The following is a 13,239-nucleotide window of genomic DNA, read 5'->3' as shown; positions in this document are numbered from 1 at the left end:
ACACAGATACTGTCAGACCTGTTGAATTTCTCTAGCACTTTGTTTTAATTTTGCATTAAAGCATGTTTTGCTATAGTCTCACCAGACCATTGAGCTACTCTTTCACAAGAGAGACATGACTGGCGGTGATTTAATCTTGGGACCACTTCACCATATCTCAGGCAAGAGGAGAGGTAAAGTGGGGGTGCTCTTCATAATAACCTCAGCTAGTGATGGGAATTGAACCCACACTGTTAGCATCTCACTGCTTCAGAAACCAACTATCCAGCCAACTGACCCTCACATTAACGCAGACTCTTTGGTTGCTCTGCTCAATAAAAAACAAGACTGGTGGCGAAGAGTGGGGCTTCTAAACTTTAATTTTATTTTAGTTTAATTTTATTTTAAGTTTAAAAAGTCATATAAAACTATTTGTTGGAGGCCAAAAGTACAAGTATGCTCCACTTCACTACCGAAGAATAATGCAGGCTATGAACTTTCTAAGTAAGCTCTTTTATTCCCATCTCCATGCAGTATTGGTGCTTAGCTCTCCTGTTTGCCTTTTCTCGTTTCAGTTTGACTTCAATCTTCTTTCTCTGTCAGTCTGATTTTGACCTTGTGCTCAACGTATGAGCAGTTTCCTGATCAGGAGTGAGCTGATCAGGCGATTGAAGCCTGATAGGGGTCCACAAAACTAACCTGGCTGCCTGACGCAACACAGACCAATGATTTGAACTGGACATTCCGAGTTGCTATCCCTTAGACAGTTGTCAGCTCAGGAGCATTCACCGCTGAGTCAGGAACGTCAAGCCCCTAATTCACATTGTGATTCCTTTCAGGTCATTCAGTCGCCTGAAACTGATATATTTCTGGCTTGAGCTTAAAAATCCAGGCTGTCAGTCCACTGCAGCACCCAGGGAATGCTGCACTGTTAGAGGTGCTGGCTTCTAGATTGGCCAAAAAACTGAAGTCTGTCAGCCCTTTAGATGAACACCCTTTGAAGATGAGTGTACATTATTTGTACATTTTAGTATTTGAAATGTTTGTGACTAAAATGCACCTTCAGTCTTTCCATTTCTCCCTCTATCTAAACAGGGATGCTGGAAGTCGGAAACAAAAGCAGAATTGTTCTTTCAATTTTTGTTATTGTCTCCCTCTATCTAATTCTTGTTATTTTAACAAAAGATCTAATTTTCTGTATCGCTTAGAAACATTGCTGTCTTGACGTTTCCCTTTCTGTGCTGCAGGGTGGAATTATTGGCACCTTTGTCTTGATGCTGTGTTTCCCAGTGAGTGTTGTTTGTCTTTACGTGGGTACAGGACTTCTGGGATTTTTCCTCAGCAGCACCTTTCCCAGTATGTTGGCTTATACCGAAGACATCTTGAATTACCAAGGTTTGTTGTGCATTTTGTCAGATGCCGAGCTTTTAACTCTTATCACGCTGCCGTGGAATTTGCGTTCCTTTATAAATCGTGTAAGTTAAGTTGCCAAAGAATAGCACAGGGATCGACCAATTCAACTCGGTTCATCTGCATTGGTGATGATACTCTGTATGAGCCTTCTCCCACTCCTTCTGCCCTTTGCATCTTTCAGCTAATCTCTCTGTTCCACTTTTGTACACATCTCGTTTCCTTTTGAAAGTATCTAAACTATTTTCTTGAATAATTTTCTATGATAGAATTATGCAAGCTTTAACCGCTGTATGAGTGAAGACATTTCTCCTTATTTCTCTCATGTTTATGTTTTTGATTTATGCTGCTGAAGCCTTTGAAAATAGTGAAGCATACTGTAAATTGCCCTCCAAGTCCTCTCTTTATTAAAGAAAAATATTCCTACCTATTTTTCCTGAGGTTGTATTCTTTCTGTTCTTCCCTGTATCTTCCCGTTTGTTCCATTCCCTTTTTATACTCTGCAGACTAAAACTCCACCTTCAGTGCATTTACCCCACAGCCTGAATAAATTCCTGTGCAGGTTTATCATAATTTCACTTCTTATGAACACTTTAGTCCTACAAAGCAACTTCCATTCCAAGAACCACTTTGTGCCTCTCCCACACTGTTTCTGCCTAACTGGGCTCAAATCCAGCCTTGTAGCTGCATAGGAACAGGAGGATCCTGTTCATTCTGTGAATTCATAGCTTACCTGAGCCTGACTCCATATATCCTACCTTTGTTCAATATCCCCAAAGACGGCTGAAGGCAGACAGTGAGCTAGTAATCTGAGATTTAGGCTTTTGGTGGGGGCATGTGAACTCATATCTCATCATGGCAGATGACGAAATTTGAATTCAAACTCCTAAAAAGCTAGCCTGGTGACCTTGTAACCCCTACCAATTGTTGTTGGTCAATAATGCCCTTTAGGAAAAGAAATTTGCCTGGTTTGGCCTGCGTACGATTTCCGGTCTACTGCAATGGGGTTAACTGTTAACTGCACTTTAGTCAAATGAGCCAGCCTGCCATGCCCACATCCTGAGAATGAACTCATCAGTCACTGTTTTACAGTTAGCAGTGATCTAGATGGCTGTTTGTGGAACAATGTTCCAACTGTCCACCGTTCTTTGTGTGAAGAAGTGTTTTCTAAGTGCAGTCCCAAAAGACCTGACTGAAATATATCCCTGTTACCAGATCCTAGACTCCCCAGAAGAGATTGTTTCTCTGTCTCTGACCCCCTTAATGTCTTGAAGGTTTGAATGAAACTAGGCCATTTAATTCTAAGGATTAAACCTTGGAGTACCAATATTATTCAGATAGATCTAGAACATAGAACATTACAGCACAGTACAGGCCCTTTGGCCCTCGCTGTTGTGTCGACCTGTCATTCCCTTACTACTCTGAGTAAAGAAACTACCTCTGACATCTGTCCTATATCTTTCACCCCTCAATTTAAAGCTATGCCCCCTTGTGCTTGCCGTCACCATCCTAGGAAATAGGCTCTCCCTATCCACCCTGTCTAACCCTCTGATTATTTTATATGTTTCAATTAAGTCACCTCTCAACCTTCTTCTCTCTAATGAAAACAGCCTCAAGTCCCTCAGCCTTTCCTCATAAGACCTTCCCTCCATACCAGGCAACATCCTAGAAAATCTCCTCTGCACCCTTTCCAACGCTTCCACATCCTCCTTTATCATACGGTGACTAGAACTGTACACAATACTCCAAGTGCGGCTGCACCAGGGCTTTGTACAGCTGCACTCCCTTCCCCTCCCTCCATTGCCTGTGTATCCTTCTGAAGTCCACCAATGCTTTGTTTACCAGAAGTGCAATTCATACATCTTGTGTTCTAGTCAAGAACTTTGTTACCCACAAGTGACCTTGTTCTGTTTAACCTCTCCCGGGAGCTTAATTGTTGAGTGTGATCAGAGAGAGAAGTCTAGGGAGTTTATCTCTGATTCCTCTAGGTGAATGAAAGCATTCAGGATACCTCAGAATACTTTGCCTTTTTACATCCCTTGAAGCCAGTTGAATAGTTATTGACTAAACTTTTTTCCCTTCGTCTGTTAGGATGTGCGACAACTGTACTGGTAACTGGGGCAGGAATTGGTGAGTTCGCCCTCCAGATGCTTGTTGGATCAGTGAGTAAATATTTATTCTTCTAAAAATAGACCTTGTACCAACATATTTAACAGCTTATATTCATGTGCGTCCATAAGGAAATAAAATTGATTGATTTGCAAAAAGCATTTGAATAAGGTTTTTGGAGGCTTCTTAATAACTTTAATACATCCATTATTGAAATCAGAGTAAGTGTTATTGGATGTTTTCCAACTTGGAAACTGGATTTATAGTAGAATAGAGCTAGAAGGATGATGGGATCTGACAAAGGTGTTCAAAACATTGAGGGTCTTTGGTAAGGCAAAATGAGAAAAAAACCTGTTACACTGGTTGATCATTCATGAGGGTATATAGAATCAAACAGCACAGAAGAAGGCCATTTGGTCCATCATGTCCCAGCTGGCAGAGCCCTCCACTTCGCCCCACCCCCCTGACTTTGTCCTGACACTGTAAATTATTTCTGCTTTCCACAATTTATCTGATTCCCTTTTGAAAGCCATTAAACCTGCTCCCACCAGCTTACAGCCAGCTAGAATATTCCACATCATGGGTCTGCACCCGATGGAATTTAGGAGGATAAAGGGGTTTCTGATCGAAATTTACAGAATACTGAGAGGCCTGGATAAAGTGGGTGTGGAGAAGATGTTTCCACAGGTATGAGAAACTAGGAGCCAAAGAAACGGCCACAGAATGAAGGGACAGCACTTTAGAGCTGAGATGAGGAGGGTTTTCTTCAGCCAGAGGGTGGTGAATCTATGGAACTCATTGCCACAGAGGGCAGTGGAGGCCAAATCATTGAGTGTATTTCAGGCAGAGACAGTTAGGTTCTTGATTAGCAAGAGGATCAAAGGCTATGGTGAGAAGGCAGGAGAATGGGGTTGATAAGCATTTCGATATGATGAAATAGCCCAGCAGATTCAATGAGTTGAATGCATTAATTCTGTTTGACATGGCATTATGTCTTTGAGTCTTAAGTGAGAATTGAACCAGAATCTTCAGAAACCCATGTGTTACCACTGAATGTAGAAAAGATAAACTCCTATCTCCCTGTTTCTGTTGCCACTCATCATAGATCTGTATGGTTACTGACCCTCTTGTCTATGTAAATGGTTTCCTCATATCCATCAGAACACTTCTTATAATTTCACGCTTCAGTCTACCCTGATGAGAATAATTCTGCTTTTCTGAACCCTCTATGAAGGTGAAGTCATTCATACTTTTGAGATAATCGCCAAAAGCCAAGAGGGTGACAGGGGAGATCTGGAGAAATCTCTTTCACACAAAATACTATTAGGACATGAGGAGGCCAACCAGAAATAATATTGGAAACAGACCCCGTAAGAGCTTGAAAACAGAAAGGATATGGAGAAAAGAGTAGTGTGATTGGGCCAGATGGAGAGCTGTTTTTGGAGCTGCAACTAGAGAACGGCCTACTTTACTCCTGGAAGATTCTTCTGGGTAAAGTCCAACTTTTCAAAGAGGACAGGAGAGAGTTGGTGTTGAGGGGTTCAGCAACTGGTCATACATACTGCCATGAGGTCAATCAGGGGCTGGTTCACTGCCCCAAGTTCCATAATCTCATGGAAATTGAAAATGGCCTTCTTCTGATTTAGCTGACCACCATTCTTTCAACATGCTGACTAATTCACATTGTGACTCCTCTCAGGTTATTCAGTCACCTGAAACTGATATATTTCTTGTGTGTGGACTAACATTTGGCTGCCTTGCTCTTCTCTTCTACCTGGTTCTTCTACTGGTGCACAGATTACACAGTCATCAGACCATGGCAGGTAAGCACATAGTCACTGGACCAGCAGACAAGAGAAGAACTTTGTTTCAGAACATCAGATTTTGACCTAGAAATTTGTCCGCACTGGGACATTTGCACATTCAACAATTTGGCATTGTGCATCCTGTACCCAATCTAGACCTGGTTGGAAATTTCATGGGGCCTTTTCTCAGGTTCCATTTGAGACCTGAGAAATGGGAGCAACTTTTTGGATAAGCTCAAGTCATAGGAGTTATGATCAGTTGCCTCGCATTCCCACTAATTCTGCAATCCCCCTACTTACTCACACTCGGAACATAGCGTAGGATCTGCGTAAACAAGGCTGGTGACAACCTAAATTTATATAATTCTTCGTGTGAAGAATGCTTTCTAGTTTGATTTGTTTTACAGAATCATACAGCACAGAAACAGACCCTTTTGTTCAACTTGTCCGCACTAACCACACAACAGAGTATGACCTGATCCCATTATCCAGCATTTAGTCCATATCTTTGTCAACCTTTCCTGTTTGTATACCCACCCAGATGCCTTTTAAATGTTGTAATTGTCCCTGCTTCCACCACTTCCAGTGACAGCTAATTTCAAATGTCTGCCATCCTCTGCATGAAAAAGTTACCCTGCAGGTCCTTTTTAAATCTTAGCCCTCTCATCTTAAACTAATGCCCTCTAGTTTTGGACTTCTCTACCCTCGTTAAAAATACCTTGGCTATTCACCTTATCCATACCCCTCATGATTTTATGAACCTCTAAAAAGCCATCTCTCTAATTCTAGCCTATGCACCCTCTCCCTGTAGCTCAAACCCTCCAACCCTGGCAGCATCCTTGTAATTTTTCTCTGCATTTTCTCAGGTTTAGCAACGTCCTTCTTATAGAAGGGCGACCAAAATTATATGCAGTATTCTAAGACTGGCCTCACCAATGTCCTGTACGGTTGCAACATGACATCCCAACTTCTATATTCAATGTTCTGACCAATGAAGGAAAGTGTGCCACATGTTTTCTTCACCACCCAGTCTAGCTGCGATTCCACTCCTAATCCTTAGGCCTCTTTGCTCGGCAACATTCCTCAGGGCCCTGCCATTAATTGTATAAGTCCTGCCTGGTTTTCCTTTCCAAAATGCAACACCTCATATTTATCTAAATTTAACTCCATCTGCTACTATTCGGCCCATCTGATCAAGGTCCTATGTACCCTGAGATAACTTTCTTCACTGTCCACTACATCACCTATTTTGATGTCATCTGCAAAGTTACTGACTGTACCTCCTGTGTTAAAATCCAAATCATTTGTATAAATGACGAAAAGTAGTGAGCTTAACACCGATCCTTGTGGCACACTGCTGGTCATAGGCCTGCAGTCCAAAGAGCAACACTCTTTCTCCCACCTTCCAACCAATTTTGAAACCAATTGGCTAGCTCCCCCTGAATCCCATGTGATCTAACCTTACCAGCAAGTCTGCCATGTGGAACCTTGTCGAATGCTTTGCTGAAGTCCACAGAGACAATGTCTACCGTTCTGCCTTCATCAGCCGCCTTCGTCACCTCTTCGAAAAACTCAATCAAGTTAGTGAGATATGATTTCCCGTGCAGGGTCATTTTGACCATCCCTCATCAGTCCGTGCCTTTCCAAATGTCCTGTCCGTCAGAGTCCCCTCCAAAAACTTAACTACCACTGATGTAAGGCTCATCAATCTGTACTTCCCTGTCTTTCCTTAGATAATGCACCACATTAGTCAACCCCCAGTCTTCCAGCACCTCACCTGTGGCAGTCAATGATGCAAGGGGCCCATCAACCTCTTCCCTGGCTTCCCACAAAGTTCTGGGAAACACCTGATCAGGTCCCAGGCACTTATCTACCAATGTTTTTTCAAACCTCCAGCACTTCCTATTCTGTAATGTGAACTCTTTTCAAGACGTCACTGTTTATTTCCCCAAGCCCCCAGCTTCCATATCCTTCTTCACAGTCAACTCTTACGCAAAATATTTGTTTAGGTATCTCACCCATCTCTTGTGATTCCACACATAGACAGCCATGTTGGACTTTAAAAGGCTCTGTTCTCTCCCTAGTTACTCTTTTGCCCATAATGTTTTTATAGAATCTCTTTAAATTCTCCTCAACACTATTTGCCAAAGCTGTCTCATGTCCCCTTTTTGCCCTCCTGATTTCTCTGTCAAGCAACTTGCCCTCATACTCCGGTAGGATTCACTTGATCCCACTTGCCTATAGCTAACATTTCCCTCCTTTTCTTGACAAAAGCCTCAACTTCTGTAGTCATACAGCATTCCACACACCTACTAGCCTTGCCCTTCACACTAACAGGAACTCTCTGAATGCTCATTATCTCATTCCTAAAAGCCTTCCACTTCCCAACCATCCCTTAACCTATGAACAGCCTCCCTCATCAATTTCTGAAAGGTTCTGTCTAATATTATCAAAATTGGCCTTACTCCAATTTGGAATGTAAACATTTTGATCAGTTCTATGTTTTTCCATTACCATTTTAAAACTGAAAGAATTATGATCACTTGCCCCAAACTGCTCCCCCACTGACGTCTCAGTCACTTGCTCTGCCTAATTTCCCAAAAGACGGTTAAATATAGAATTTCATAGATTGCTACAGTGTAGATACTGGCCATTCAGCCCAACAAGTCTACTCTAAAGAGCATCCCACCCAGACTCACCCCCTACCCTAACTCTGTATTTCCCATGGGTAGTCACCTAACCCGGACACCAGTGGCAATTTAGCAGGGCCAATGCACCTAATCTGCGCATCCTTGGACTGTGGGAGGAAACCAGAGCACTCAGAGGAAACCCACATAGAGACACATTGCTGCTTCACTAGTGGATTCATCCACATATTGAATAAGAATGTTTTCTTGTGAACAATTAAGAAATTTCTCCCCATCCAAGCCATTAACACTTTGACAGCCCCAGTCTATATTTGGAAGGTTAAAATCCCTTACCATTATAACTATTATTCTAACAGATATATGAAATCTCCTTATACATTTGCTTCTCAATTTTACACAGTATTGAGAGGCCTATAATACAATTCCAACAAGGTGATCATCCCTTTCTTATTTCTCAGTTCTGCCCATATAACTTCACTGGATAATCTCCCAGGAATGTCCTCCCTTAGTACAGCCATAATGTTATCCCTAACCATAAATCCACTCTCCCTCAAATATCAAAATACAGTGAAAAGTATTATTTTGCTTGCTGACCAGATAAATACTATAGTATGTAGGTACATCAGGGTAATAGAACAGAAATGAGAATTCTGTTCCAGCTATAGAGGGGGTGCCACAGTGGCTCAGTGGTCAACACGGCAGTCTCACAGCTCCAGGGACCCGGGCTCAATTCCCGCCTCGGGCGACTGTCTGTGTGGAGTTTGCACATTCTCTCTGTGTCTGCGTGGGTTTCCTCCGGGTGCTCTGGTTTCCCCCCACAGTCCAAAGATGTGCAGGTTAGGTGGATTGGTCATGTTAAATTGCCTGTAATGTTTAGGGGTGTGTGGGTTATAGGGGGATGGGTCTGGGTGGGATGCTCCAGGGGGTGGTGTGGACTTGTTGGGCCGAAGGGCCTGTTTCCACACTGTAGGGAATCTAATCTAATCTAATCTAATCTATAGAAGTTGCAGAGGAAGATCATCTCAAATGTATGAGAGGTCCATTCATAAGCCTGATAACAGCAGGGATGAAGCTGTTCTTGAATCTGTTGGGATGTGTTTTCAAAATTTTGCATCTGCCTGATAGAGGGTGCATTGGCCATGCTAAATTGCCATTGGAGTCCAGGTTGGGTGATTAACTAGGGTAGATCTCTTTGGGATTCATGAAGATTGCTGAGCCAAGATGTTATTAGAATAGGGACACTGTTTAACGAATGCAGGATCTTCTGTTTAAGATGCAGATGAGGACTTCTACGGTCTGTGAAACCTTGGACCGCTCCTCCCCAACATGTGTTGAGGTGGTGGTCATTGAATATTTTTACGGTAGAACAAGATAGATTCTTAACTAACAAGGGAGTCAGTGGCTGTTGAAGGCAGGTGAGAATGTGGAGTTGAAGGGCACAATCAAATCTGCGATTGAGCTACAAGCAGCCTCGGCTTTATTGAATGATACACCCCCTGGAAGGGCTGAATCGTTGACCCCTCATAATTGGTATGTTCACATGTTACGCTTTTGCTTTGTTGATTTTCCACGCTGTGTTTTGTCAGTATGTTTGGGGAGGCAGAAAGAGCTGCTGCTCATATTCAAGTCTCATTGTCTTTATTTTCTCAGCACCTTCGAAAACAGGCACGATAGAGGAGTCAAAGTTTTCGTACCAGAGCTGAGGTTTAGCAAGCGACCGGCCACTGTAACATGCAGTAGTTCTGAACAGATCCAATGCAATGTTGGAATAGACTGAATGCCAGTACGGGCTTTAACAATGGACATTACTGTGTTAAATCGCCGATTTGAGAAGTGGCCTGGTCGCTTTTGTGTATACTTCTGTTTTAACTGAAGCATCTCACTAATTGATGTGGCTGCAGTAATCTTCCTAAGAGAATGGACGTTGAAGGTATAATGTACCAGAGATCAACTTAATAATCATGTGGAACCTGAATTAACTGCTTCATGTCTTTTTTTAAAGTAGAACTGTTTTTTTAAAAAATACACACACACTTGATTCTGTCAGGTAAATGATCTTTCTTGCTTAAATTTTTTTTTGTTGAAAATATATTGCCAAATGTCAATAGAGTGAGAATTTGGAACATATATTTGCAATTTCATTAATGGTAAAAATGAAGGTTCTTAAAGTAGATGCAATGTACAAAATCCTAATGCATTAGCCCTGAAGTTCCTCCTTCTGTATTTCTTCACAGAAGACAGTTGAAGTTAAAGGGGTCTGTAACTCTGTTACAGCTTAAATGTAATTTTATCTCTTCAAGAGAGAGTAGGAGATTAGCAAGATGACATTCTTTGTCCGTCTGTTTTGCTGAGCTAGACATGCTGGTCGTGGTGAGATGTTGCTTCAATTCCTTGGGACTTAACTATTAGAGAGGCCCCTTCCACCACAGAGACAACAGCATTCCAAGATTAAGGCCTACTGCCACTTCCTTCTCCAGTGAATCTTGGAATTGGCAATAAATATCAGCTTTGCCAACAAAAACCTACACCTGAACTAATCAGAGATAATGGGAACTGCAGATGTTGGAGAATCCAAGATAATAAAATGTGAGGCTGGATGAACACAGCAGGCCAAGCAGCATCTCAGTGCTCCTGAAATGCTGCTGGGCCTGCTGTGTTCATCCAGCCTCACATTTTATTAACCTGAACTAATCTGGTTGTTGCATGTTCCCCTTCCTGAAGACTATTTGTGCTTTGGGTTTTCACAGCAATTTCTAAGCTTGCTGTTTTCTGAATAGTCTCAAACCAGCCTTTGCCAGAGTTGCTATATCCAATTGCCATGATGGGATTTGAAAAACCACGTGCTGAATTATGAGTCCAATTTTACAGCAGAGAGAGGAATTTCTGGCAATTCTGTTAACTATTTGCATGCTGGTTTCCTTCCATTCTCACAAAAGGGGGCTAGAAAGATGAAAAATACTTGGATACTCAAAGAACTGTAATCACTGTTGTAATGTGAAGATTGAAGCAACTATTCGGTGTGCAGCACAGGTAACTTCAGTTAATTTTACTATGATTGGCAGAGGGAGGAATATTTGCAAAGATACCAGGAGAACTTAAGAAATAGGAGCAGGGGGTCATTCAGCCCTCGAGTTGGAAGGTACTATCAATGAGTCTATGAGCATACTCAAGTCTGACATCAGTAGTGTTTTGATACTAAGAAAATCAGAAGCTAGGACAAGATAATGGAGTTAAAGGAGAAGATCAGATATTAGGGATAGACATTAAGTTTGTCCTAGCCATCAACACTTTCCTCCTGTGAATAAACAAGATGAAAAAGTTACTCTCTGATGAAGGGTCTAGGCCCGAAGCGTCAGCTTTTGTGCTCCTGAGATGCTGCTTGGCCTGCTGTGTTCGTCCAGCCTCACATTTTATTATCTTGGAATCTCCAGCATCTGCAGTTCCCATTATCTCTGAAAAAGTTACTGTCGGATTATTATAATATCCCTGAATGCCCCTCCCCACCATAAATATCAAATAGAAACCCATTCATTCGAAATTCTTTGAGGATTACATTGGCACTGGGATCAGAGGAAATCTGTACTTTTCTTTATCATATTATTAATACAAGATAGTCATCTCTCCCTCATCTCAGAAATGGGCTGAGAATAGAAATCTGAGATATGGTTTTCCAAGGAAATTAATAAAGCCTCTGAGAGAGAGAAAATATGCAGAATTAAAGGGAAAGGGCTGAAAATTACTCCTTCAAGGGAAATAGTAAGGACTTGATGTTCTAAATGGTCTCTTTCTGAGCTGTAATTGTTCTATAAGCCAATAAGATGACAATACATTGAAGTAGCAGCGTATTCCCTGGCACCAACAGGGCAGTAAATGAATATGGAGTGCATGCCATTGATACGACCTACATTATCTGACCCTTTAGCTGAGGTTACAAGGTCTGTGGGACCAAGTTTGCTTTAATTATATTCTCCTGTGTATATTCTTGTCCTGTCTGAGCCTTGAGGAAAAGGGACCTTGCTGTTGCTCATCCGACCATGTTCCCAGACTGACATCACTGAAAAATGCACGAGAAAACCCATTTATTGACATTTGATCAATGAAGGAGAGGTTATTTGAGCCCTGCTTCCCATTGCCACTCATGCCTCAGTGATAGTGCCCATCCCTCTGAGCCAGAAGACCAGCTGCTTTCTAACTTTTTAGCACAAAGTCAATTGTAGTGCTGACAATGAAGCTTTCTCTCCCCTTTTAATGCCGTGGGTTCTCCTACTTGCCCCTGTTTTCAAAGAAGAGCAGGGGAGTTCTCCCTGGTGTTCTGGATTAATATTTCTCCCTGAATCAACACCCTCAAAATGACCCACAAATATCTGCCCGTTATCGCATTAATTGTGAGTTGCATTTTCTATATTACAGCAGTGACTGCACTTTAACAGCATTTCGGTGACAGTGAAGCACTTTGACAAGTCTTTGTCTTTTTAAGAGTTGAGATCCAGAACTAATTTATTAGTCACTAGCTGCCGCACTCACAGCACAATAAGCTAGCTGGAAGAGTTGCTATGTCGTGGTAACAGTTAGCTGTAGGCTCTTCTGGCACATCGGTAATGTTCCTACTTCTGACCCTGCAGGCTCAGGTTGAAGTCTGACCTGCTGCAGAGGTGTGCAATAATATCTCTGCACAGGTTGATCCTGTTGTCCAATACCATCAGGGCTAAAAGAAAAACACCATTTGTAACACTTGAATCATATAAAGTTGCTCTAAATAATGTAGCTTGTTTTTGTTTTCATTCTTTCACCTGTGCAGTGTTGCAGAAAGTCGATATTTCGTTTTTTTTGCCTTGTAGACTGGAAAGGAGATGCTTTGTGTTTTGTTATTTAAAAATGTTCTTTATGAAAATTGGTTGTATTTCAACAGTTGGACTTAATCAGTGCACTGGATTCAGGATGTGCCTTGTGTTCTGACAATGAAGGAAATGTTAGATAAAATATAAATATATATATATATATATTAAAGATGTTATGAAAAACTATTTGCTTCCATTATTTTTATATAAGTTTTGCCTTTGATCCCAAGATTGGGTTCGATGAAGATGTTTTAGACTGTTTCATCTTATTCCTTCACGTTTCCAATCCAATCCAAATCCCTGAGTCACAACTTTTCCAAGGGAACCTTTTCATGGTGACCCTCCATCCCAATATATTGATCCCTTCACATTTGCCCCATCACTCCCATCCAAACCTGCCTTTTCTAACCCTCCAAAGCTACCTTCTCATTACATCAATCCAATTGACCT

At 41.8% G+C, this 13,239-nt stretch overlaps 1 protein-coding gene across 2 annotated transcripts in view; it reads left to right on the top strand.

The window, feature by feature from the left end:
- LOC125462682 (major facilitator superfamily domain-containing protein 4A-like) overlaps positions 1-12,973 on the top strand; it is a 67,684-nt gene extending 54,711 nt beyond the window's left edge. Inside the window, exons 7-10 of one of the 2 annotated variants that reach the window (XM_048552911.2) lie at positions 1,227-1,374; positions 3,481-3,551; positions 5,198-5,321; positions 9,602-12,973. In XM_048552911.2, the coding sequence (XP_048408868.1) occupies positions 1,227-1,374; positions 3,481-3,551; positions 5,198-5,321; positions 9,602-9,654 (396 nt within the window). In that variant the 3' untranslated portion in view covers positions 9,655-12,973. The remainder of the gene's footprint in view (positions 1-1,226; positions 1,375-3,480; positions 3,552-5,197; positions 5,322-9,601) is intronic. The other variant, XM_059653326.1, reaches the window with a different exon arrangement.
- The last annotated feature ends 266 nt before the right edge of the window (positions 12,974-13,239 follow it).

Source organism: Stegostoma tigrinum, chromosome 21 (genome assembly GCF_030684315.1).
Source record: "Stegostoma tigrinum isolate sSteTig4 chromosome 21, sSteTig4.hap1, whole genome shotgun sequence".
Taxonomy (NCBI): Eukaryota; Metazoa; Chordata; class Chondrichthyes; order Orectolobiformes; family Stegostomatidae; genus Stegostoma; species Stegostoma tigrinum.
This window is presented reverse-complemented; position numbering and strand designations above follow the sequence as displayed.